This window comes from Gobio gobio (genome assembly GCF_949357685.1).
Source record: "Gobio gobio genome assembly, chromosome: 11".
In the NCBI taxonomy this organism is placed as follows: domain Eukaryota; kingdom Metazoa; phylum Chordata; class Actinopteri; order Cypriniformes; family Gobionidae; genus Gobio; species Gobio gobio.
In genome coordinates, this window is record NC_137104.1 from 9396060 (window position 1) to 9422258 (window position 26199).

The 26199-nt window shown below is 38.0% G+C and overlaps 1 protein-coding gene across 2 annotated transcripts in view; it reads right to left on the bottom strand.

Annotated features, from left to right (window-relative positions):
• vps50 (VPS50 subunit of EARP/GARPII complex) overlaps nt 1–26199 on the bottom strand; it is a 253418-nt gene that overhangs the window by 56287 nt on the left and 170932 nt on the right. The window contains exons 22-23 of one of the 2 annotated variants that reach the window (XM_079829017.1): nt 24533–24607; nt 22216–22296 (exon numbers count right to left, since the gene is read on the bottom strand). In XM_079829017.1, coding sequence (XP_079685143.1) covers nt 22216–22296; nt 24533–24607 — 156 coding nt within the window. The remainder of the gene's footprint in view (nt 1–22215; nt 22297–24532; nt 24608–26199) is intronic. The other variant, XM_079829018.1, reaches the window with a different exon arrangement.

The window sequence follows — 26199 nt, forward strand, 5'->3', positions numbered from 1 at the left end:
CCATAGTGATTGACAAAAACATGGTTTGGAAGGATTCATGATTATATAAATGTTGTAAATTTTGAACACAAAAAAAAGTTACAAAGTCTACCTAAGTTTTGAAAGTCTGGGGCTGGGCCAAAAAAAAAACAGCACTAGCTTTGGTAATGTGCACATCCTGGCAAAAACAAAGTTAGAACAACTGAAAAAGGTGCAAACGTTTACACTACATGATCATCCTATTAAACTGAGGCTGATATGAAATTTCACAGTTCACAGTTTTTTTGAGGTTCCACAGAATAACCGCCTTGAGGGAGTTAACGTTTTAGCACACAAAGTTTTCTTACTTTAGGAACAGCTATGCATGACTAACTGCAAGGATCTGCAAAAGTATGTGGCTTAAAATTAAGGTACTACAAAACAGGGAATACATTTGGCAGATGGGTCTGCATACAAATGCTCATTATCTGCATATGAATATAATTTTGTAGACTTCGGTGGTTTAGCATCCCATTTAGAATCCCTTCTGCTTTCAGTCAGAGCATTAACTCTGAAGACAAGTATTTCATGCAAATCCCAATTATGAAGGGCACTAAGCTAAATATGATCCCACAAAAACTACAGGTCAAAACTAAAGCATAAAATAACATTAATTATACTGTACAAAATAAAATACAGCCTCATGTTGGTAACATGAATAATCCGTAAGACAGAAAGGCACACCGGGTGCTACTGAAACAACTGTCTTTTCTGTAAACTCATCTTTAAAAAAAAAAGCTGCAGTTTATAAACACAACAACATCCATAATCCCTATACACCTATAGTCATTTTAGCCTCATCTTTAAGTAACCTGGAAAACAGACATAAAAGGAATTCCATACTCCCTCTGCATCATCTACATTTGTCTAGCCTGGTCCAACCAGACTCTCGTACATTTCATTTGTAAAGAGAGTCTGGCCACTCTCCATTGAAAAGCGTTAACTTCCTTGAAGGCGGGTACTCTGCTGAAGTTTAAAACTATTGGATCTGCCAAGAGCCACTCTGGATCTGCCATAACCAATCGCTAACGTTTGGTCGTGTCGTATATCATTTCAAACTAGCGCACGACATCAACGTCATCGTTCTCAGTCACTCCCTCTGTTCGCTGATTGGACCGGTTCAAATTTGACCGGAGAAAACCAGAGAATTATCCTCAATCCCAGACGGAGGACTGAAGGAAAGTGAAAATTGAGCGGAAGTACGTAAGAGGGCGGAGCCAGGCTAACATTTGTCTGCCAAAAGACCAAAGGAAAAACAGCAAAGACCAGGTAAAATCAGAAATTCTCTTATTGTGAACCCATAGAAGCTTTGAAATGGCCATGGTGAAACCATTCAGTGAGGGTAATGCAAGAAATATGGGACAGAAACTTTTTCATGACATGTACAAAAACATTTGCTTAAAATTGTTAAAGGGGACCTATTATGCAAAAATCACTTTTATATGGCGTTTGAACATAAATGTGTCATCAGTGTGTATACACAACCACCCTATAATGGTAAAAATCCACCCACTCCTCTTTTTTAATCCCCATAAATCATAAGCAGTGTCTCAGAACAAGTCGTCTGCAGATTCTAGCAATGTGACGTCACATACATAATCAAGCATAACATTATGATCACTGACAGGTGAAGTGAATAACACTGATTATCCCAGGGCTCATTGATGCATGCACTCTAAAAAATGTTGGGTTAAAAACAATCCAAGGTTGAAAATGGACTAACTCAGCAAATGGGTTGTTTTAACCCAGCGATTGGGTTGTTTTAAGCAAACATTTAACCCAACCGCTGGGTTAAAACGACCCATTCACTGGGTTAAAACAACCCAATTGCTGGGTTAGTCCATTTTCAACCCAGCATTTTTTAAAGTGTGTGGGGAGTGCAGGCTGGCCCGTGTGATCTGATCTAACAGACGAGCTACTGTAGCTCAAATTGCTCAAGAAGTTAATGCTGGTTCTGATAGAAAGGTGTCAGAATACACAGTGCATCGCAGTTTGTTGCGTATGGGGCTGCATATCTGCAGAACAGTCAGGGTGCCCATGCTGACCCCTGTCCACTGCCCAAAGCGCCAACAGTGGGCACGTGAGCATCAGACCTGGACCACAGAGCAATGGAAGAAGGTGGCCTGGTCTGATGAATCACGTTTTCTTTAACATCACGAGGATGGCCGGGTGCGTGTGTGTTGCTTACCTGGGGAACACATGGCACCAGGATGAACTATGGGAAGAAGGCAAGCCGGCGGAGGCAGTGTGATGCTTTGGGCAATGTTCTGCTGGAAAACCTTGGGTCCTGCCATCCATGTGGATGTTATACCATGTACACCCTTTCATGGAAACGGTAATCCCTGGTGGCTGCTTTAACAGCCGCATTTAAGTAAGACGTGTATTTTTATTAAAGCTACTTTATTCTTATGAAAGTTACTCAATCAAGAACAGTGAGTGATACTGTTTTTCTTTTGTTGTTTGGTTCATATTAACAGCATATAGAGCAGTAGGTACTGTATATTACGCTGCTTTCACTTGAATACACAAATCAAATATACAACTGATTTCTTTCCCCGCTGTTTATGTTCACAGACATAACCGACTGTGTTTATGTGAACTTTGTGTGTTTTTGACATAACCTTGTGTGCATTTAAAAGTTTAAGCACAATAACACGTAAAAGAAAGCTTATTTTAATACTCGTGGGACGCGTCCTCTGACATCCAGCTTTCTGTGCGTGTGCTTCGGGTGTGTGCGCTCAGAAAACCAAACATCAGGGCCCGTTTTCATAAAGAATCTTTATGCAAAGAGTAGCTCCTAGTGACAAAATTCTAAGAAAATTCTTAGAAATGTGGCCGTTTACTCTTAAAATTAACTAAAAAATCCTAGTAAAGAAAAAAGTAATTCAGAAAGCATCTTAACCCTTAAAAGAGGTCTTAAGGTCAAATTTGTTAGGAGCACGGACGAGGACTTTTAAGAGGCTTAAGAGTTTCTTTAGCAGCGGAGAAAATGGCAGAAAGACGAAGAGGGAGAAGAAATGTGTTGCAGACAATGGATGACAGTGACTTAATAAGACGCTATAGATTAGATCGTGCAGGGATCATGTTTGTTGCATTAAACCCAACGTTCAAACCACCAATTAAATGGACATGCCAGCAATCAGTGGAAAGAGGAAAGAGTGGAACAATGTGTATAATTCTAAGCCAATCAAATACCTTATAGGAAATTAACAGCATGGTAAATAATAAAAGGATTTATATACATATATATAATGTGTGTGTGTGTGTGTGAGTGAGAGAGAACGGTAAAATAGGACAATTTGCGCTTGTAATTTCAAAGTGAAGGCTTAGAATAGACCCTATACTTAAAAGCGCTCCTTTTTTCCCCTTTTTGGACAACCAACCAATCACAGTCTTCAAAAGACTGTGTCATACGTAGCAACAGGGTCAGCCCCGCCTCTTCGCTAAGATAAAAGTTTTTGTATTTTCCTTGCTCAGAGTTGCTCTCAGATCGGTCCCGAATAGCTCTTAAGCTAAGACTCCTACGTAAAAGTTTTTAAGCTAAATTAGGAGTTTTCTGAGAGGACCCTTAGATTCTTTATGAATACGGGCCCAGAAGTTTAGACTGATATGGCTTTAAAACCCATGCAGATAATAAACTTTCATGATGATGAAGAACTGCAATGTCACATGAGCGTGACCGCGATAGAGATGATAGTCAAAAACAAACAGATGTATTAGTTCTTGGAAGAGGGGCATAATAGGTCTTTAGAGTCTATCGCAATCTAATAGATTTTTAAATTATTTTCTGTTGTAGAAATTATGTTTCTTGTCACAGATTCTGTCGATAAAGGTTGTTTTAAACCTTGAACATTGCTTCAATCAGTCTGTCAAATGAATAAAATATTAAAGAACCTCAATGGAAATTAAACCTGAAAACTGAAGCTTCTTTAGCACCCAAATGCTAAAACTGCCGGTGGTTAATAGCTGGTGGAGAGAGTAATCTTTGTAAGCTGTACCAGGAGGCGAATCCTACCATGATTTATCTATCCGAAAGCGTTACAATGCGCAAGGCTTCATAATGGTCTTATCGGGCGCTAAAGCTACAGTGATCTAAAACATGATGGGAAAAGGATCCATCAAACAAATATTCAAAGGGGAAAAAAATCAATACCTCATCTCGAAGCGGTGACCCTTTTTCGTGAATTTTGACTCACTGCAAATAAACTGAAGGCTAAGGCAGTGCTATATCCAGAGCTAGGGCTTGGGCTTTATTAAAAATGAAAAGAAAAGAGAGAGAGAAATGGAATCTGATAACAAGCAACTGAAATACCCGCGCAATGGCCTAGCATTCGCCACAGTCTCGGAATGCTTAAATCTAATATGCTTTTAGAAAGGGACAAAAAGACCAAGAGTGGGAATGGTAAGGCAAGAAAAATCCATTTCATTGTGAACAGAGCTGAATTTAATTACAATGGCCTCACAGCCGAATATGAGTGACCAAATGTAATGAATCGCTCAGACTTTTTATCTCAACAATGCACAAAATAACTATAAAAAGAAAGAAAAAGGCACATTTTTATAAAAGCGTTATAAAATACGAGCCTGGAAGACAAGGCGAAATTTCAGTGTTGCGTGAACACTGTTGATAAAACTCCAAGCAGCTTATTAACAAAAGAGGGTAGATAATGCACATCTAATTACAATCCCCTGCATTTAAAATGGTTACGCGCAATCATTCATTGGTGATCCGCTGAAAGCCAACTGATGACCCAAGCGCACTCATCATAATTCAAAGCATAGTGATTTAATTGATGCACACTTCATCAAGTGCTTTAACAAAATGAGCACACAAAATACATATTCAATCAAGCATTATGCAAAAGCCCAAAACATCAGGGTTCTGACATGAACATATTTAAAATATTGATTGACAAACCCGACGAGGGAATAGACAGCAATTAATGGGTATCAAAACAAATGAAATCCCTTGACACAAGCCCACTTGATCACATTTCCATATGCATTTATGCCTATTTGGCATCTAAACTGGACTTTTGGGAGAGTACAGGAAGCTGCAAACTAAATATTACCCCTTCGATGTTTTATGCTTTTTAGGGCAACAATGTATCAATAAAGCCACAAATTGTACTACTGTTTAATCAGATTTTTTGCAGTGCACAGAGAAACTCAGTCTCCGTCACTCACTTTAAATGAGCGTAAAACACATTTCTATGTAAATATAAACATTCACTGTCTTTGCATTGTTGTGATCTAACAGTATCTGAATTTCAAAAACATAGCAGAGTGTCCTAACAGCAAACAAGCGATTTAAGGTCACTGTCCTGGACAAACTTCAAATGCTTCATAGAGCATGAGCATACATGTCAATCAAACAGAGCACGACGGAAAAGGGCTCACAATGTTTGTTTTTCTACATCAAATTTGGTTTCAAATGGAGCGTAACTGCAATGTTCAAAACATAAGGCATCATTTCTTAACATTTCTTGGTAACAGGAAAAAAAAAATTATGTGAGCATGTATGGCGCATTATGTTGTTGAATGTTATTAAGTTGAATGTTTCTTCAACTTCAGACAATTCCAAAAAAACAACTTTTAACCATATTTTCAACAATTACTATGCTACATTATTTATGCTACATTTTTAAATGCATTTTACAGTATGTATAGGTCATATTGTTTTACTCTTGTCCGAGACTCAATCTTAAAACTAACCTTCAATCTTGAAAATTAATTATAAAATGCGAATAATGCCATATTTAAGATTATGAAAGTTGATCATATGAAATGATATATATATAATTGTGAAGTGCTGTCAATCGATTAAAAAACATGAATTAAATTGCAACGTTTTTCTGTAATTAATCATGATTAAAGACATTGAATATTTGTATAATTTCACAGTTACTCTCCAAATGAATGTAGAAACAACTTCAAGCTTATTTGAAATAATACAGCATATTTGAAATATTTGTTGTAATGGCATCTTTTTATGACTAATGTCCTAGAATGGAAAACTGTATTTACTAGGGATGCAACAATACAGTTAGTCCACGGTTCAATACATACCTCGGTTTTTAACCACGGTTTTCGGTTCGGTTCGGTTCTGATGGCTTGTCACATCAGTTTTTTGTTATTCTATTCTTAGGCGACAGGAACAGCAAGAGGTTAAGGAGAAAAAAGACTATTTTTTAATTGCAATACTCTTTCTTTATTTTACTTAAAAGAACTGAAAAACCTTACTTAAACTTAAAACTTAAAAAAAAACCTTGTACACATTCCTAGTGTATAGTATAATATAAAATAAAAATATATAAAGATTTACACTGGCAGCTCAGAGCTGTACAGCAGCATTTAAGTATGAAATTGAATGAATAAATGTAAAAATAAAACACTACATAGACTTCACTATAAAATATACATTGATTCTTATTAAAGATACTGTATTTAAGTTTTTCAGTCAAGAGCAGTGAGTGATTTTCTCTTTGTCTTTTGTTGTTCTATTAACATTAAAGGGATAGTTCACTCAAAAATGAAAATTCTGTCATCGAGAAATGAATACAGGTTTGGAACAACATTAGAGTGAGTAAATAAGGACATCATTTTAGAGGTGAACTGTCCCTTTAAGGACCGCGTGTTCACTACTGCACTGTCAATTTAAGACCTCCGTGCATCTAATATACAGACACATGCGATTTTACTTTCACTTTAGAGACATAACCGACTGTGTTTATGTAAACCTTGTGTGTATTTGACAGTATTAGCGCAGTAAGACGACTACTTAGTTCAGTAATCACGTGTTTGACAGGCGTTTAGTGCACGCCCTCGGAAAAGTGCAAGTTAAAACCGCGCATGCGAATGAGCCGGCAAGGGTTTAAAACCCATTCAAAGAATGAACTTTCTTGATTGTGAATTACTATAGTGTTCCGTGAGTATAACTCTACCACTAACGTGTGATGTGAATGTATGTCGTGTTGTTAAGTATTGGGATGGAGGGAGGCAATTGATAGAATTTGTAGAAAAATAATTAATTAAATGCAAAACCGAAAAACCGTAATTCACAAGCGCGTATTGAACCGTGAATGCCGTACCGAACGGTTCAATATTATATTGAGAATTGTGGCATCCCTAGTATTTACCTTGGCATAGTTATAATAATAAGAGTTCTGTACATGGAACTAACATACCACGAGCCTCAAACTCCATTGTTTCCTCTTTCAAATGTAAATCTTGTGCTTGAAAAAGACCACTGAAAAACGGGCGAATTCCAACATAACACGTAACAGTCGGGATCTCATTTTCTCAAAACTCTTTAAGTTCATAGTAAACTACAACAATAAAATGCTAGCTGTGGAATCTGGAAATCGATCACCATAATTTTCATCACGGCATTAAATAAAATACATAATCTAAAGTGTGGTGGAAATGGTTACAACCTTCCGAAAAATAATACCACAAATAACAGAATTCTCCTGTGATTCACATAGTTATGTTCACTGTTGTGCTTTATTAGAAGACACATTAAATAAACTGGAAAAAAGTGTGGTGTGTGTTTTAAAAAAGGCCACAAGTGCCCGCAGTTGAAGAAACACCCTTCCACATTCATAGGAGAGAATATGTGTGCTCAATCTCCTAGTTAACACCTCTTACTTTTACAAATCACTTCAACAGCTTTCCAAGCCAAATCTGGCAGTAAAACTGCATGTCCAACCCTTATGTCCAACCTGTTAAAGTATCTGTCTGCTCATTACAGCCTCATTTCCAAGAGAAAATCAGACTAAATCTGCCTGACTATCTTTAAGCGATTTCTTTAAACCTCCCTCTTGCATTTCGCCCGGTTACAGTATCCCCCCAACTGTTTCTAGTGCTAGTTTCTAGTTCTGTTTGAGTGCTATGCTTTCTTTGGCCCCAGCTGAGCCCCTTCTCTACTCTTCATTTAGTCCATCAGCGTTGAGCTACCATCCCATCTCCTCTCCTCATGCCTGTGTGGGTGTACGCCGTAGCATTTTCACACCAATTAACTCTCTGTCTTTGTGTGTGTGCCCTACTCTCGACTGGTAACATTGAGAGAACAGAGAGCTTGGCCAGTAGGTCCTCATCACTGTGTCTGGCTGTCACTTTAGTTTAGCGAGAGGCCCAAATGGATGTTATTTGCTTGATTAACTAGAGTCAGATCCAAACAGGTGGTACTTGAACCCATAAACTAGACCCAAGCGGTCTGATTTTGTCAATCTCAGATGCCTTGGTTGGGGAAAAACAGTACTTGTAGATATAAAACCAGTCCCGTCTTTGTAGGTATGCCTAGTTTTCATCTCACCAATAGTACAGACGTAAATAAACAACCCTCACAAACCTGAAAGGAAATACCCAGTACATTGATGTAGCTTCCGGGAAATCCAATATTCTTTGAAATGATCATTCAACTTTCGAATTAAGATCTTAATAAATATTGCATGTGAGAGGTTTTTCTCTTTTCATCACACAAACATAAGAAATAAACAGTTACAGGTTATGCATTCACAAACATCAGGATGTATCATATGATGATGAACAATAATCCGTATTAAATTACTCTCTGGAATGCAGACTGGTTACAGATAATTTGATATGGAAAGAAATAATGGATGTTAAATATGTGCAAGCTTTTGTCAAATTAATGAATTAATATTTTTCTTATATTGAGAATCAAACATATCACATATTTCCTTACCAAGTACTTATTTAGGCTTTATTGCAATAAAATAACTGAGAAATCTAATTTTCCTTGTGCTTTTGATATATAAGAGGTCATCATACTATAAGTTTGAGAACTGAAAACGTCCTAGTTAGTCCAAAAACAGCTTTTATTGTAACCAAAGCCCAGCAAACGACTCGTTGTGGAATGTGCCTATAATAGATAGGTGAAAGACCGCCTCTGTAGAAGAAGATCAATGCTTACTTCATCATTGCAACCTTGGTCCCGCCCACAGGTGTGTTAGTGAGATGACAAGGAGAGACGAACAGACTAAAAATAACATTAACTTCCAAAGTATCCTAATGCTAGGAATGTGGTTATTTATTTTCAACAATGTGAATGCAATTTCGGCGCAGGCTTTGCAAACAGACTTTTACGATATGGACTCGACAGTAATGCGACAACATGTAAGTAACCGTGTTAATTCTAATGCCTGATCTGTGACCAGTGATGTCGGATACGTAATGATTCATCTACAGTCCGATGTTCTTTGTCTGTGTGAGTAAATCAAACCAGTGACTAAACTGTATTATACTACGGGGCTGTTGAATGCTTGAATCTGATTAGCTGATGAACGTTCTGAGGTGTGCAATTATTTTCTGGGAAACGCACAGCGAACGTAGTTCCAGGCAGCTCTCTTGACCGCTTTACAGTTCCATATCACTAAGCCAAATGATTTCAGTTATTTCAAATGTCTTTACAGCCTACAACAGCAAATAACCAAAACCCACAACGACACTGACCAATCAAATAAATATAGTAAACAATAAGATAAACAGGACAAATTATTTCCATGTTTTATTTCCACAAAATTACGTTTAATTATGTAAGAAACGCACATTACTCTCGTTCTCCCGCTCTCCCACTCAAACGCGCACACATACAGTGTGCTTTAAAATGACGTTTCGGAACTAGCAAAAGAGTTGGATGAGACACGGAAGAAATAGTCCTACTTACAATAGCGATTTAAGTGCAAAAACCGGATGAATCCCTTTAAATATATCATCGGATCGTTGTCTTGAGGTGTGGTAACCGTAGTATAAGTGGAATAATTGACTCACACCCGAGGTGGTGTGCATTATTCTTCTAATAATTAAACGGCCCGTCGTCAATTATTCCTTACATAATCAACAAATCTGTTTTTTACCTTGTGTTTGCACTATTAGTGAAATAAAAGCATTTGTTAATGTGCAGAAATCGAGTTGCAATGATGGGATCACGGCATTCATGCACTGTGTCTGTGATCGGCTACAATGCTCATAACTGCAACCTTACACAATCTAAATATAATACCAATAGATCTAAATATAATGCTCTAATCATCACTTTTTCGAGAGACTTCCCTGTGCAATACTAGCTATTTTATATGCAAAGATGTCAGCCAATCACAGTGGTTGTTTACACAGCAGACACGCCCCTTCAAACAGAGCGGTCAAATCAAAGGGCTAAAATCAGGGTAAAAAAAAAATTCCTTTTATTTCTAAATGATGACACTTTTTGATGTAAAAATCATACTAACATTATACGTTATACTCTTTGTCACAAGATACATTATTTTCACCTCAAATGAATATTGAATGTCTTTTTTCTTACTTATTTTGGTGACACTTTTCATCCTGATCACCCTGTAAGGGTTTGTTTTGTGATGATAATGACTGCCTTACTTAACGGTTAATGTAGTGTGACAAGCAGTTTTTATAATTATTGTTTATAAATTCAAAATGCAGGGTTGGGACGTTGTTAAAAATGTGTAGTCACATAAAATTAGGCACATCTGTGCACCAAACAAACTTTATCATTTTACCATTAGTCTTGAAAATCAACTCACTGGAGCATGGATAAGCCAATGCTTACAGAAGAACATTTCCAGGCTAACAGCACACAAATTACAGGCTCAATATAAAAGCTCTTAAAATAGTAGCTTCTGGTATGTTTGACATCTTTAGCAAACATGGCTCTACTGGTATGCAATTACTCTAGCTTCAAAATTGGAGAAATGTCTGGAAATGTTGGGTCTGCGACAATCTCATTTTCTCGAGCTGATAACATGTCCGTCCTTTGCTCTTTCAGAGAGAAACTGACACTGAGAATGACAAATCGCTACTTTCCAGGGCACTACTACTACAAAGCTGTCTCTACAAAACAAGAACATATGCTGGATATTGCCAACATCGTACTACATACTTCTCCTCAAAGCCTTGGCTTTGTAAATAATATTCTCTGTGGCTATGATGGCATTCGAAGCTTTGTACCCACAAAACTGTTCTTAATCCTCCCGGCTTTGAGGTCTAGCATCATAATGGTATCTGGAAAAATATAGTGTACTTCGCACAAGGATCAGCTGGATGCGCAACCTCTGTTTTTGTTGGGACTTGCCTGGATTGTAGAAGCTGATATGCTGCAAATAACGCGACCCACTAGGGTCTCAAAATAATCTGATGAAGGCATTGGCATGCTGTTGTATTCATTACTTATAATGAGGTTACAAAACATCCACCTTGACACTGAGAGAAACATGTCAGGGAATGCGTTATGTTCTAAGAATAATCCTATATCCATGCACCCAAGTATCTATGATAATAACCGCACTTATCTTTACACAAATGCATACGTGTTCGGAAAACGTCTCGGCTCTGTAAAGTCGAATTAAACAGATGGTGTTCCCAAGATGCACCCTTCATAATGGGTTCTTCTTCTTGTAAGTATGTTTACAATGCACTGGCTCCAATATGACTTGATTCTACACTCTCAAGGGTTTCTGTGAGGAGCAGGGCAGAAATGTCAGTTGGCAATTACTGTCCAACGTATTTCTCAGCTCATTTTATCTTCCTCTCCTAATTTTCCAAATTCGCTTCTCATTAGACGGGTGTCAAACAGAATTAGAGACCTCATTTGCATGTGCTATGCCAGTCCGCAGCTCTGGTTATCCCTGCGTTATAACCTCTTAAAAGATCATTTCTTATGTATTAATTGAATTTACAGGATGGGATCTCAAAGAAAAGGACAGCTCTGTTGCTCCATTGGGAAGAGGGGAATCAAATCAACAGCCCGAGGAGCTCATAAAGGTGCGGCTTTGAAATAGCACAGATAAAATGAAATCGTCACATTTCAATTGAGGGAAAGTCACAGGCAATTTACGGTCGATTTAGGAATTTGAGCACAAGCTGGTGTACCTTCTGAGGGCTCACCCTGAGCAGCCATCATCCCAGTCACAGTGCCAAGTCACAGTGTGCCGGCTCCCACGATCCAACCACAGGCTTAAGGTTAACCGCCAAGCTGTTGAATGAAACGGAGCCATGGCGGACGGCAGACTACCGACTGCCAAAATCTCCGCGACCCGAGGAGGATTGCGCTTCGACGGCATAAAGAAGTGCTAATTTCTCAGAACAGGACTGATTCCACAATGCAAAACCCTTATTAGAACAGTTCTTATTGTGTGAGAAGGGAGACTTTTTCAAGTTCAAAGACAAGAAGAAATAGGGTTTTCTGCATCTTCTTGTCTGCATGCATTCCAAGGCAGCTGAAATTGATCCGCGTAGGAGGATCTATGGCTGGAGTCCAAGACACCAAAAAAAAAAAGAATGTATGGCAAGGATTCAAATAAAACCTTTGTTCCATGCTACATACAAAGTTGCTGAACAGAAAAGCAGTTACCAACACTGAAGCACACAAGGGTATGCGGTAACACCCACAAACAGATGCTCACACACCTGGAGCCAGATGTATAAAATTAGCCACTACAGTATGTTAAGACTGTGCCTTTAGAACTAGTCTGGCTACGGGCGTTTTCACACCTGAAAGTCCGCACCAAGGTCGGAACTGAAGTTCATGTTTTGATACATTTTATACATTCGGTTAGTTTTGGTTTGGTTTCACATTGCAATTATGCGAGCGCACTAAAGAACTTTACAAGACACACTTACGTCCACTCGCCATCATCTATGTGGGCTGCATCTTGACATTGATTGGTTTGTAAACGGACGTGCGTCTGACGTCAGCGTCTTTGACAAGAGTGAATGAACGGACCATATTGTTGCCACTATTGAACAGCGCGCATTTGCTTGACTATTTTCTTTTCGTTGCGTTTAAAAGTGGACATTTCAAGCTTTATATACACACATTTCTCATGTTTGTGAGACAAGTAGCCTGCTGAGTTTTGGTTTATCTGAGACACGCTCCAGTTCATATGCAAAGCATGCGATCGCTCCCGCTATTATTGTCTGCTATAGACTATTTGCTTCTTATTTATTAAATCAAGGCAATTATCTGATTAAACGTTGATTAAAATTAAGATACAATTTATACAAAACGAAATTCACATTAAAGAAAGGCTTTCTAAGCAAAATCCTACAAAATTTCTTTCAAAATCATTTCTGACCTTCTTTCTTCTGACAGATTGCGCATCTTTTCACTTTTCATAATCAATGTAGCCTAGACGAAATTTAAAAATAACATTAAAATATTTAAACATAAACAGGAACTTCCTGCAAATGGTCTGAAAGTACGAACCATACAGAAAATGCTTTCACACTAGAAACGAACCGAACCTTTGTTCAGTTTGATCCGGACCGACTGTAATTTTGATTCGGATCAAACTGAAAAGTCCGAAAATCCAGACCAAACAAGATTGGTGTGAAAGGGCCCTAAGTAGCAGTTAGATATAAGGTAATCAGTCTTGCTTTTCCAGTTCAAATCAGACCAATCTTCCTTTTTATGTAATTTACTTTAAAAAGTGAGGAGGGGGGGGGGGGGGGGGGGGTAGATTACTTACTTTTAAGACAAGTCTTAGCAGTTTATGCAATCGGCCACTGAATCGGCCATAAACAAAAGTGTTTATATGTGGTAACAAAAGCTAAAAAAAAAAACAGTGTTTGTGCTTCGAAAGAACAGTGGACTGGATGGCATTGGAGAGAGCTAATAACAGAACTGCAGCTGGCTCGAGGGAGAATTCACTATCAGATCTGAAACAGAAGCCTTCAGCACTGCTCAGTGGACACATCACCACCCACACACACACACACACACACACACACACACACCTCTATGTGGATCTATGTGCAAACAAAGACAGGTAAATACACCATTTGTCTCAGGATTTTGTTGCCGTCTAATTGAGCTCAACAGCAGGTTTCTATAAGTAAAAACCAAGCCTGCCGCATTCTTGTTAAAAACTGAAGCCAACGATCACCCCCAGGTGGTTGGACCCAGTATAGGTCATAACCCCCGCCCATCCATGTATTCTAATGGACGCGAGACAAACTAAACAATCAAATTACACTTCATATTATTTTTCCCCAAAGTTGGTTTCTGTCATTTTTGGCAGTTTTTATCACGCTGATTTCATTTCAAGTGTTCGTTTTTTTAAATAAGTTTGGTTTTAGTTAGTTATTTGATGCTGTAAAAAAGGGGGTGTGACTTCATGATTGACAGCTGTGATTGACGGCTTCTCCGAGTGAAGTTGTCACCGCGGCACCAACAGACTTTTTTTTCAGGATTTTCGGGAGGAGATTTAATTTATACATTTCCACAACTGTTTATTTCACACCAACATAATGAATTGTTCTGCATCCGCGAGAGTGTGGGTGGGCTTTTGATATCACGCCTCTACTTCCTGCTCTCTACTGCGCAGACTCCGGTCCCGAGGTCACTACTGCACAGATTTGGGACAGAGTCTGCGCAGTAGTAAGATGTCAGCGCCATATTCGGACCTCCGGTGGCTTCACTTTTCTTCAGCGAAAGAGAATGAAGTCGCGTCGTCCATATTTTTTATAGCCTATGGTAAAACCCTATCTATCTATCTATCTATCTATCTATCTATCTATCTATCTATCTATCTATCTATCTATCTATCTATCTATCTATCTATCTATCTATCTATCTATCTATCTATCTATCTATCTATCTATCTATCTATCTATCTATCTATCTATCTATCTATCTATCTATCTATCTATCTATCGTAGATGGATAGATAGATCACCATCACTAGGACCCAGTTTGTCAATGTAATGAAAGGATCGAACACTGGCAGATGTGTAAACCTGAAGGACTGAAATGAGAAGAGGTGAGAAGAAAAGACATTTGGCTTTGAATGACATGAGCCTCTTGAGAACGGCTACGGTCATCTTTAAGCCCAGAGCTCACCGAGTCCCATTGATTCATCCAATGAACAGAAAGCCATTATAAACGAGCAGCAATAATGGCTTCATGAATGAGGTCTCGCAAACCTTGTTCGTGTGCGCGGCATGAATGTGTCGCACATTCAGAAAATAACATACCTTTGACAAAAATAGCAAAGATGCTTCTGCCTAAACAATGAGTTTTATTTTCTAAAATAGTTGAAGAGGATGACCTAGATTTTACTAAATTAGGCAATACATAAACTTGTTCGTGTTTATAATAATGATATGCATATGGTAAAAAGAACTCAAGTGGTCTATAATTACATAAAAACAGCAGAGGATGGCAGAGGATGAATCTTAGGTAATAAAATATTTATCAGTCCGTACAAAAATAGCACAGTACATGCGGGGGGCAGAGCCTAATGGCTTTCCCTCTAGACATTTTTTTTATTCCGTACTATCCAAGAAAAGCAGAAATCGGATCTCACAGGAGGTCTACTCTTGCAGAAGAGGTGATAATGTTTAAAGAGCTTTTAATTCAGCTCCAGCCGCAGAGTGATATCATTACATCTGCGCTGGAAAGCAGGCCACAGTAGCTGTACGTCCCCATGGGACACATTCAATCCCAGTGTGGTTTACTTCTTTAACTCTCAAAGTTCTCGGCTCCTATGTCAGATTTGTGTCTTGCGTGATATAGAAGCTGGCAAGGTATCTTCCCCATCTGTGGTGCGAACTGATCTGTGAATCCTAATTTCCAGCTTCGCCTCAGACTGCTGACAAGAGGTTATATACAAAGAACGGACCATGGACCAATTCAATATGACATGAACAAAATGAGGCTTTAAAGGATAGAAGATATTAATCGTTCAGTTCAAAGAAAAACCTTTCAGTAAAAAAAAAACGAACAATCACGTCTTGCCCTTAAAGGGATAGTTCGCCCAAAAACAACAACGTTTTGTCATCATGTACTCACCCTCATGTGGTTCTAAACGTGTATGACTTTCTTCTGTGGAACACACAAGAAGATATGTTGAAGAACCATTTTTGTCCTTACAATGAAATTAAATGGGGATCAATGTGGTTTTTGACCCCACTGACTTTCATTGCATGGACTAAAACAGCTTCTTCAACATATCTTCCACATAAGTCGTCACACAGGTTTGAAGCAACATGAGGTTGAGTAAATTATGAATTTTTTTTTTTTTTTTTTGGTGAACCATCCCTATAAGGCACACTGCCGGGGAAAAAGTGCAAAAACGTTTGCTTTTCACTGGGGAAGTATCCCCAAATGCAAAGCTTTGTACCTTGTCAATCCCTAAAGGGTTAAATATTAATATCGTAAATTACTAATATGCACCCTTTATGGTATAAATGTTTAAATTTGTTCTGATTGGCCATGATTGTCATGTCAAGCAGCAGTTTCTCGTCCAGTCTGGAGAGACTAACTGTTTGCTGTTGGAACCTATGCACACACACGCACACACACATTACTTGTACACAGGGATCGGAGATCGAGCTGAACACACACAGAAACATTCAGAAGCACAGAAACTTAAAACTGCCCCATGGATTTTTATATGGCTATTAATAAAATTAAATATTAATAAAATAGCTTCACTACTGATTCGCTACATTAAATTTCTCAGCAATGAGGCTGCTTTTGACTTTTTTTAAAGGATTAGTTCACCTCAAAATAAAAATGTCCTGATAATTTCTCACCCCAATGCCATCCAATATGTCCATGTCTTTCTCTCTTCAGTGGAAAATAAATTACATTTTTTAAGGAAAACATTTCAGGATTTTTCTCCACACAATGGACTTCAATTGCAACCAAAATGTTGAACGTCCACATCAATGCAGTCACAAAGGGCTTTGAAGTGCTTCAAATGGTACTGCGCGATCCCAGCTGAGGAACAGGGTCTTATCTAGTGAAACCATCGGTCAATTTCTAAAAAAATTCATGAACCAGGCATTACGTAACATACGTTGAAAAGGTCACGCCGAACGTGGGCGGAAGTACCGCCCCTTTGTTTAAAAGTGTGAAGGAGTATCGTTAAAATTATATTGTATGTTGAATGACATATGTATTATTTAATCTATCATTGTTTTACCTGCTTTGTTAAAAAAGTGTTTATATTAGTCTTCGAACGTTCGCTTCATAAACAATGGGGCGGTACTTCCGCCCACGTTCGGCGTGACCTTTTCAACGAAACGTTACGTAATGCCTGGCTTGTTGCAGAACAGCACAAGATGATCAATTGTGGTTGAAAAGTATATACATTTGAATAAATTTTTTTAAATGACAGATGGTTTTGCTAGATAAGATCCTATTCCTCAGCTGGGATCGCGCACGACCATTTGAAGCACGTCAAAGCCCTTTGAAACTGCGTTGATTATAATTATAATTCATAATTAGCATAATCCCCGCCCATGAGTTACAACTGCAAATGATGTGGCCAGGAACGATGTGGAATCTTCTGGAATTCTTTCTCAGGTTTGGCTCCAGTATTTTGCATAAATGCTAATGAAACTAACTGACCATATGCCTAGAAATAAATATTCAATTATCGTGTGTCAACCAAAGCATTTTTAGCCAGCTAAAAATGCCTGGTGCTCTTCTGAAAACGGCCAGCAGGTGGCGCTTGAAAGCGCTTTGCAAGGGCAGCGTTTTTCCAGCTGAGATACTTTGATTGCTATGAATATGATATAGAATATCCATGGCAGTAATGTGTTACTAGTATCTCATTTTGAAGAATATTACTGAATATAAAAAATGCCGTAAAAAGCAGTAATAACTTCTCCATTATTGTTGTTCAGTCGGTGTACAAGTGGGATGATCGGTCGGTGTAGTATTTGTCCTGCCCCTCCTCCACTGTGATTGGACGGCTTTGTAAAAAGTGACAGTGGCGAGCGCTGCATATTACCCAACGTTGAACAGTTAAAAAAAAAAAAAAAAAAAAAAAAAAAAGACGGGGCAAATCAACTCATTGAAACATTATTCTGGTACTATAGTGTATCAAAATGCAATGTCGTCAGTTTGCCTAAATTATAACATAGAACGTTCAAATGTTTTACGCACCATTTACACATGGTAGGGAACAGGTGTAAATCCGAAAATTTTCATCAGAGTGGCTTTACGAACGATTTACACACAAATTCGTTCTGCTCATGTTTCATAAATGAGGTCCATTGTGTGGAGAAAAATCCTGAAATGTTTTCTTAATTTCTTTTCCACTGAAGAAAGAAAGACATTAACATCTTGGATGGCATTGGGGCGAGTACATTTTCATTTTGAGGTGAACTAATCCTTTAAATGCGCAGTTTCACTATTAGAAGAAAGAAACAAATAATTCAAATACACACACGATAATTAATTCAAATAAATGCTATAATTCATTCATTCAAATAAATGTAATCTTACCGCACTACTTTATCTGATTTAAAGTGGGCAGAATGCTAGATCTAACGAGCTGTAACTGATGAAAATAACAAATTTTTTCCCCTTCCGGTCAAATTGCACTGCAAACATCAATAACAGCTTTGACTTGTCTCCATGGTGTGCATTCAAATTTGTTTAATGCACAGCAAGTCGTGGATTGTCACTTAGTTGTAGCCTTACAGTAAAGTGTTCCAGAAAACTTTTAAAGCACTGCTTTGGGAATATGAAATGTGTAGCCATAATAAATCATCATCATAAGCCTAGAATAATCTTAAACACCTGCCTGTATCTCCAGCCAAAAAAACGATTTCTCTCAGGACTCTTCAGGCCATCAATTCTCAACACTAGCTCAGACACCTGAGGCCCTGCCAGCCCCTTTGGGATAAGTGATGCAGTCGCTTGATATGTGATGCAAGAGGTGCCAAAAGTCTGGGAGCTGATCTCTGAGAGCCCAAGGGAACAAAGAAACGCAGAAGGGTCACTCTCCATTGATGAGCCAATAAATGACAGGGACATAGGTTGTGTCTTTGTCAGTGGCACAAGCTAATCTGTAGGCTTAGTTCACTGCTTGTGAAACAAATTACAATAGTTGGGCATAAAAGAACCTATCATACATATGGCATAAACAGATGGATAAGTATGTTTTTAGAGGCCTAATGTGCTGTCTATTTCCTATTGAGGCAGCTATCTAAACAGACTGCAATTTAAAAACCGATTTATATTTTAAAACATCATTTATTTCCGTGACGGCAATGCTGTATTTTCAGCATCATTACTCCAGTCTTCAGTGTCACGTGATCTTTCAGAAATCATTCTAATATGCTGATTTGGGGCTCAAGTAACATTTTCCTAGTAGAAAACCGTTTTGATTTTTAACCACTTAAACTCGGAGCGTCCTGGTAGTCCTGTGCAGGTGTGCCATTTTCATAGTGAACGAATACAGCTTTACATTAAAATGTGATCTCTAAAAGCATAATAAATAACTGCTCATCTCGTGTCATATATCGTTGAAATGGTCTCAAATGGCAGAATACAAATGTCAGTTTGTGCCCAAACTATACCAAGTACGAAAGTTCGCTGCTGATGCTCATAACCACAGTACACAGATGAGGCTTTTGTGGTACTTTTTGATATATGACTTTGCGAAACACATGACACGTAGATCTTGAAAAAATGCTCCAAGACATTGTTATTTGATGACATGCCATGCTTGCTTCCACGATCCGATGCGTCGAGATCGTGATGCAGTGTCATTTGAAAGTTCAACCAATGGAGACTAGATCTCGGGTGTGGGCAGGGAGGATGTGGAGCGAGAAATCGGACACTCTTACAGCTGGAGAGCTCTTGGATTGGGCTGATTGCTCAGATTGACAGGTCTTCATTTACCGTGTCCCATGGAATAGGAGAGCACAGCTCTGGAAAATCATCACTCATCGATCAGGATCGTATTACTTGTTACTTATTCTATGCAATTATAAATATTTGTATGCTTTATTGTGGCGTTCACATATGCAAGTAGTTCTCATGTTCTGTAAAACACTCAGATCTCTAGTTTGGAATGTTTTTTTGTATTACTTTTGATATAAAGCCTTGGTTCCAAATGCCATAACTTTTGATTGCTTTGAGATATCAAACGAAAATGTATCTCCGGTGTTGTTGACATGATTGTGAAGTCCAAACTTGATTTTATGAGCTTCCATATATACTTTCTAACAGTCATAATGTCAAACATCAATAATAACAACATTTCTTTTTTTGGGTTTTTCTCAGAAGTGATGTAACATAAGAACCTCCAACATTCCAAAATTTGAAAGGTTTTCTATCAAATGAGACCATGCACTTGTGTATATCTTGTTTTTTGAGTTATAAGCCCTTAGTTTTAAGTTGGGGAGCGCGGGGCACAACTTAACGTGGGGTAAGTTGTAACACACATGGTTTAAAACTTTCCACACATGCCAGGATGACGAAACTTAGTGTATTTACTAGTTGCCATATCAACGTTTTTTTTTTTTTTTAAATTGCGCCAAAATTTAAAAATCTTTGGTAGATATTATTGAACATTAATCGCGCCAAAATTAAAAAAATCTTCGGAAGATATTACTGAACATTTATTTAACCATAGCAAAAGTACATTTCTTAAGTTTATTTTTCAACTCTGTTTTTTGTGTTTATTTAAAATAAGACAAATCTGATTATTTTAATCTTATATCTGTTATTTAACAGATTATATCGTCTTTTAATGCTGATTTAACCAGCAGAAGACACGAGCCGCGGTTTAAATCCCAGTTGCGCAGGCGGGGCATGTTGTCAAACTGCGTTACAATGAGCTCCTATTAGAACTACGCTATTATATTCTATACTTTTATGAATTCTTTTGAGAAACCATGAGAAAAGGGTGAATAATGACTGAGAGTCAATGTTCAGAAATGATTCATTATTATTTTGTTTTGAACTATGCTGTATAGCTGTGTTTAGCGATGTGTTTGTTGTCAAACTCAAAAAAAAATTATATTTTAAATGATTAAAAAATGCCATTAATTTATTTTAAAAAATATATAATTATTAAATATAATTTATTATATAAAATAATTATTGTATTTTATTGACAAAACATTTTAGTTTGTCATGGATATTTTTTTGATTATATCAGGTAACATTTTAAGCGGTCATTTGGTCATGTTACGTTGTGCCCCTCACATGTTACAATGTACCCCACATACCCTACCCTTCACTTCCATTCTTTCGGGGTAAATCAAGAAAAAAGTATACACTGTATTAATGAAACAAAACCACATAATTGTACTAAACATGTGGAAAAAAAATAATGTGGGAAAAAAATAATGTGGGAAAAAAAAAAAAAATACTCAGAGTCTGAACCCCAAGTGGATTTACACAAACTGAGAAAGTCAAAAAGCGTTAGGTTGTGCCCCGCTCTCCCCAATGTCACTTAGACATGAAATCATTAAAAATGCCTTCAGGGTGTAATTGGTTCATGTAAATACAGTATATGAAAGAACTTGTCAACAAATGATAAACAAAATAATGTCAAAAATAGCATGTCCTCCAGAGTATAGCATGTCAAATTGCAGGACAATGCTTTCATTGTTTGACATGCCACATCAACTATCCACTTACGAAAAACAAAAATAAAACTTTTCTCTTGGCTCGGTTTGCTATATTGAATAGACATTTCTTGCTGAGCTAATCATAAAATAGTAGTGAGGGTGCCTTATCTACAGAAAGATACCTGTAAAGCCACCTCAAAACGCAGCCAAAATGAAATGCGCATGTTTAGGAGACTTAATCCCCCGCCTGCAATTTCAGGCTGGGAATGCTCGTACGATTACTAAAAATGCTGTCTAGGTAGGTTAGGTTTAGAGACAGAGCCTTATTCCCAGACTGACCACCAGAACTTGCATGTCTGACAGGATAAAAGCAATCATGATTCATTATTTAATGCAAACTGGTGCCTTTTCTTGCTCTTTGACATTTAGGCATCTGGGGGAAAGGATAATAACTATATAATAACTGCCTATTTGTTCAGGAGATAGCGGTATATGGTGCATTGTGGGTCTCAGGCCTTTGGCCCAGAGAGCCTTAATGGGTGCAGCCATGGAAACCAAAGGACATTTATTACAAGAGTGCCGGGCCATCTAAGTGTGCTGATGGTGATTAACTCACCTGTGGCTGCTATAGCTGAAAGTAGGAGAGGGCAAGAGATGATAGGCCTGATGAGAGGCTATAGGGAACTCAGATAAATGCACACTACCATTTCCACTCGGATTCATAATGGTTACATAAGAGAGGCCAAGAGAGGAGATGAACCACAGGAGTGAGACAGAAAGAGACAGGCAGGGGGAAAAAACAGAAAGAGTGCATTAAAAGTATCATGTTTTACTCACCACGTCTATTAGGCTCTCCTGGATTCGGCTAAGCGTAGTCCTCAGTCTGCTGCTGATCAAGCCCAGTCCAGATGATTCATACTATAAGAGACGGCAGAACACACCCCCGTGAGAAAGAGACTCCATTGCTTTTCAATCAGGTCACTGGAATACACACATTCAACAAAGTGCATTCCCCAAAGCCCCAGAAAGCACACACCACCGATCATCTACAGGAAACCACTCAATACACACAGCTCCCAGAGGCCTAAGTGTGGTTCATGACTTATGTTCATTAATTGCAATTTAGTTTTTTAATAAAAATGAAGGATGAATGGGACTAGGAAATCCTCCAGCGATCGTTCACTGGAAATGTATTTACAAATGCAGAAATTAATGTAAGCAAGCCAATGGCTTTAATATGCAATAGATCTGACATTAACGACAGAACGGCAAACATCAGTTCAACTTTACTATGGGAACAAAGCAATAAATCTGTAAACAGACAGCAGTAAGAACTTTTATAGAGTAGCACTGAGTTTACAGTAGACATAACAAAGGATAATACGTAACAATTTTGTTTAAGGTCCAATTCTGACTATTAACTAGTTGCTTATTAGCATGCACAATACTAGGATATTAGGTTTATTTGTACTTAAAAATCACATATTAATGCCTTATTCTGCATGATCATATTCTACATCCCTTAAAGGGATAGTTCACCCAAAAATGAAAATTTGCATGGCATCCAAGATGTAGGTGACTTTGTTTCTTCAGTAGAACACAAATGAAGATTTTTAACTCCAACCGTTGCAGTCTGTCAGTCGTATAATGCATGTGAATGGTAACAAAATCTATGAGTGTAAAAAACATGCACAGACAAATCCAAATTAAACCCTGTGGCTCGTGACGACACATTGATGTTTTAAGACACGGAACGATCGGTTTGTTGCGCGATCACTTCCGGTGCTTGGGGTCTGTACACGATCTGGCGTAGTTTACGCAAGCGCCGATCGCGCGCTCAAGGCTGTTGGACATAGTGGTGTATTAGAGGTAAACAATTATATAAATACTGTTCGGTTTTTCACACAAACCGATCGTTTCGTGTCTTAAGACATCAATGTGTCGTCACGAGCCGCAGGGTTTAATATGGATTTGTCTGTGCATGTTTTTTTACGCTCATAGATTTTGTTACCATTCACATGCATTATACGACTGACAGCTATATCTTGGATGCCCAAATTTTCATTTTTGGGTGAACTATCCCATTAATCCTACCCAACACCTAAACTCAACTACCTTACTAAATATTAATAAGCAGTATTTGGAGTTTATGGAGGCAAACATTTTTGTTAATAGCTAGATAATAGTGAGCCTTGGACCCAATAATACTGTACATGTATTCAGAAAAGATTTAAGGGTTAAAAGTATAATCTTTAAATCCCTTTCAAACCACTTTTTGTGTAATCCAATTTCAGATGTAGAATCAATACATAGTTCAATCTTTATTTGAGAACAATGAGCTGACTACGACTATAATGATAAATATCTCACCTGCATTTTCAAGCAACATTTACCGAAACCTCCCAATTAAATTTACACTGTTTAGTTTATAATATAATATATATTAAAAATGAATTATTTAAAAAATAGTGGTGTCAATTAATTGCAATTAAATCGCACCAAACATTGAAGTTTGTAAAAAAATATTTTCAATTTTCAATTTCAGTTTATCTCCAAATTAATGTAGAAACATTGTTTTTGATCTAACAGGTAGGAAATATACACAAATTGAATAAAATAATCAAACACTTCACAGTCTTCACTGCATAAATGATAATTTAAATATAGATTAATCCATATTAAAGCTACAAAAGTTATTCAGTCAAGAGCAGTGAGTGATTTCCTCTGTCTTTTGTTCTTTAATTTACATTAATCACAGACAGCAGTAGATTTATTAGACTGCTGTCACTTTAAGATCTGAAGTATAAGGAAGTAGAGACCTTACGCCCGCAAAAAAGTATAAATAGATTATTTTCTGTACGTCCATGAAATATTTTTTCCCCCTCTTTAGAAATCGTGTTCTGGGGGCACTGCGGTACGATCGAAAAGGGCACTTTCACTTTCACGATTACAGGGGCTGGGTAAACTAAAGTTCTCTAAACTTCTTGCAAACAAATTAGCATGGAAACTAATCTACATCAAACCATACTAGGACAATACAGGACATTGCAGTGAATTGACTAAGGAAATATATAAAATATGAGTAAGGGGGTGAAAACACAGCACACAATGGCAGACATTTCTACTGCCAACAAGCTCCACACTGCAGTCTTACCCAAAAAACAGGGATTGTCTGTCTGGACACACCAGGTTGAGAGCCTTGTGAAGGCAGAGATGCAGATGGGAAGTGCTTTGCAAGGAAAACAAAATCGACACAAAGTAAATAATGATACAGCAAAAAAGCCTGCTTTTTGGAGATGAACTAAATATATATGCATTTATTGAAAGCGGTGTTAAAATTAAAAATAACACTTTGAATCCTTTACTTCCATAATATTTGTTGCAACCGCCAGGCCACAGCCAAAGTACAGCCTGGCATTTTGCAATTTAACCCTTTACTTGGTGAACAAATGGCTGACTGGGGGACTATAAAACGGCAGTCTTTCTCTGACTTTAACATTTTTCAACAAGTTTCCAAAGGACTGTAAGCACGACAGCTGCATCTTCCCGTCCATCGCTAACTCTAACTGCAACACTTAATAAGCACTACTAAAGGCCTTTCCCTATGCTCAAGCATGTCATCATCCTGGAGGTGATCCATTTTCAGATAAGCCACTTGCATATTGTTCCCCGTTCTTTCCATTCATTGCCTTTAAGCTAAGTTATTAACTTGAGGCAAAGAGCAATGAATGCCAAGACCAATGCATCTTCGATTATGTGCATGGCAGAGCTGATACTCCGGCAGTATACAATGGCGTACGGACCTTTCAGATCCTAATGTTGTTCATTACTAAATGAAATGGCGCAATACATAATCTCCATCTCCATAGGAGATTGAATGTCTTGTGTGTTTGGAGTTAGCCATGGGTGAAAGTGAATCCAAATGAGCATATCAATTCCAGCCGCTTTGTAAATATTTTTTATAAGTAATGATATTTACTTTTTTTTGTCTCCATTGGCTTTTCTACGAGACTGGCTGCCTCTGATACTGACTGCTACTGTTATTCATTTAAGAGTTGGAAAAGTTTCCATTAGTGACAGAAACCCCTCTCACGCCATTTCTCTAGCTGTCCGCTCAGCAGAAGAGGTGAACGTGTGAAAACCAGCGCTCAACCTCGCTGACATCTGACAGCTGATCTCGTACTGGCTATATCCGGTCTCCCTCAGATCTGCTGGATTTGGTCAGGACTGAGTTTGAAGTGAAAAGCTCTGTGGTCAGCGCTTAAATATCAAAGATAATACACTACACTGTAAGTGGAAGACGGCATGAGGAGGAAAAAAGTGTTCCCATGGCAAGTTGGAGAAGAGTGAATTATATCTCTCGTTCGCATTAGTTCAAGAACAGAAATGGCTTTCAAATCCAAAATCTAAAGTGAAAACTTTTTTCAGAAAGCATGCAATGAAATCCAGACCAGAGCCCCAATGTTTATATCTAGAAGTTCAATCCTCCTCAAGGTCCGCCATTTCCTTCGTTTTTTAACGTGGAATGATCTTCTTTAGGAACGGAAGCATCACTTATGATGCTAAACCACAAGCGGAGGCCAAATGGATTGCAAGGACTTTTCTCCAGCTCTATAGTGTGCAAGGGCACTGGCCTCAATCCCCCACCATGAAAGCATTTACTTTAGATTTAGCACTGGCTCAGCACAGCAAACAAACAATTATTTGCAAAGCATACAGAGTGCAAATGGCATACTTCTGTCATAATATGGAAATAAAAATGTCAGGACTACTGTCAAATCCCATGACAGAAACACTATTTTACAGTTTTTGAAGGCCACA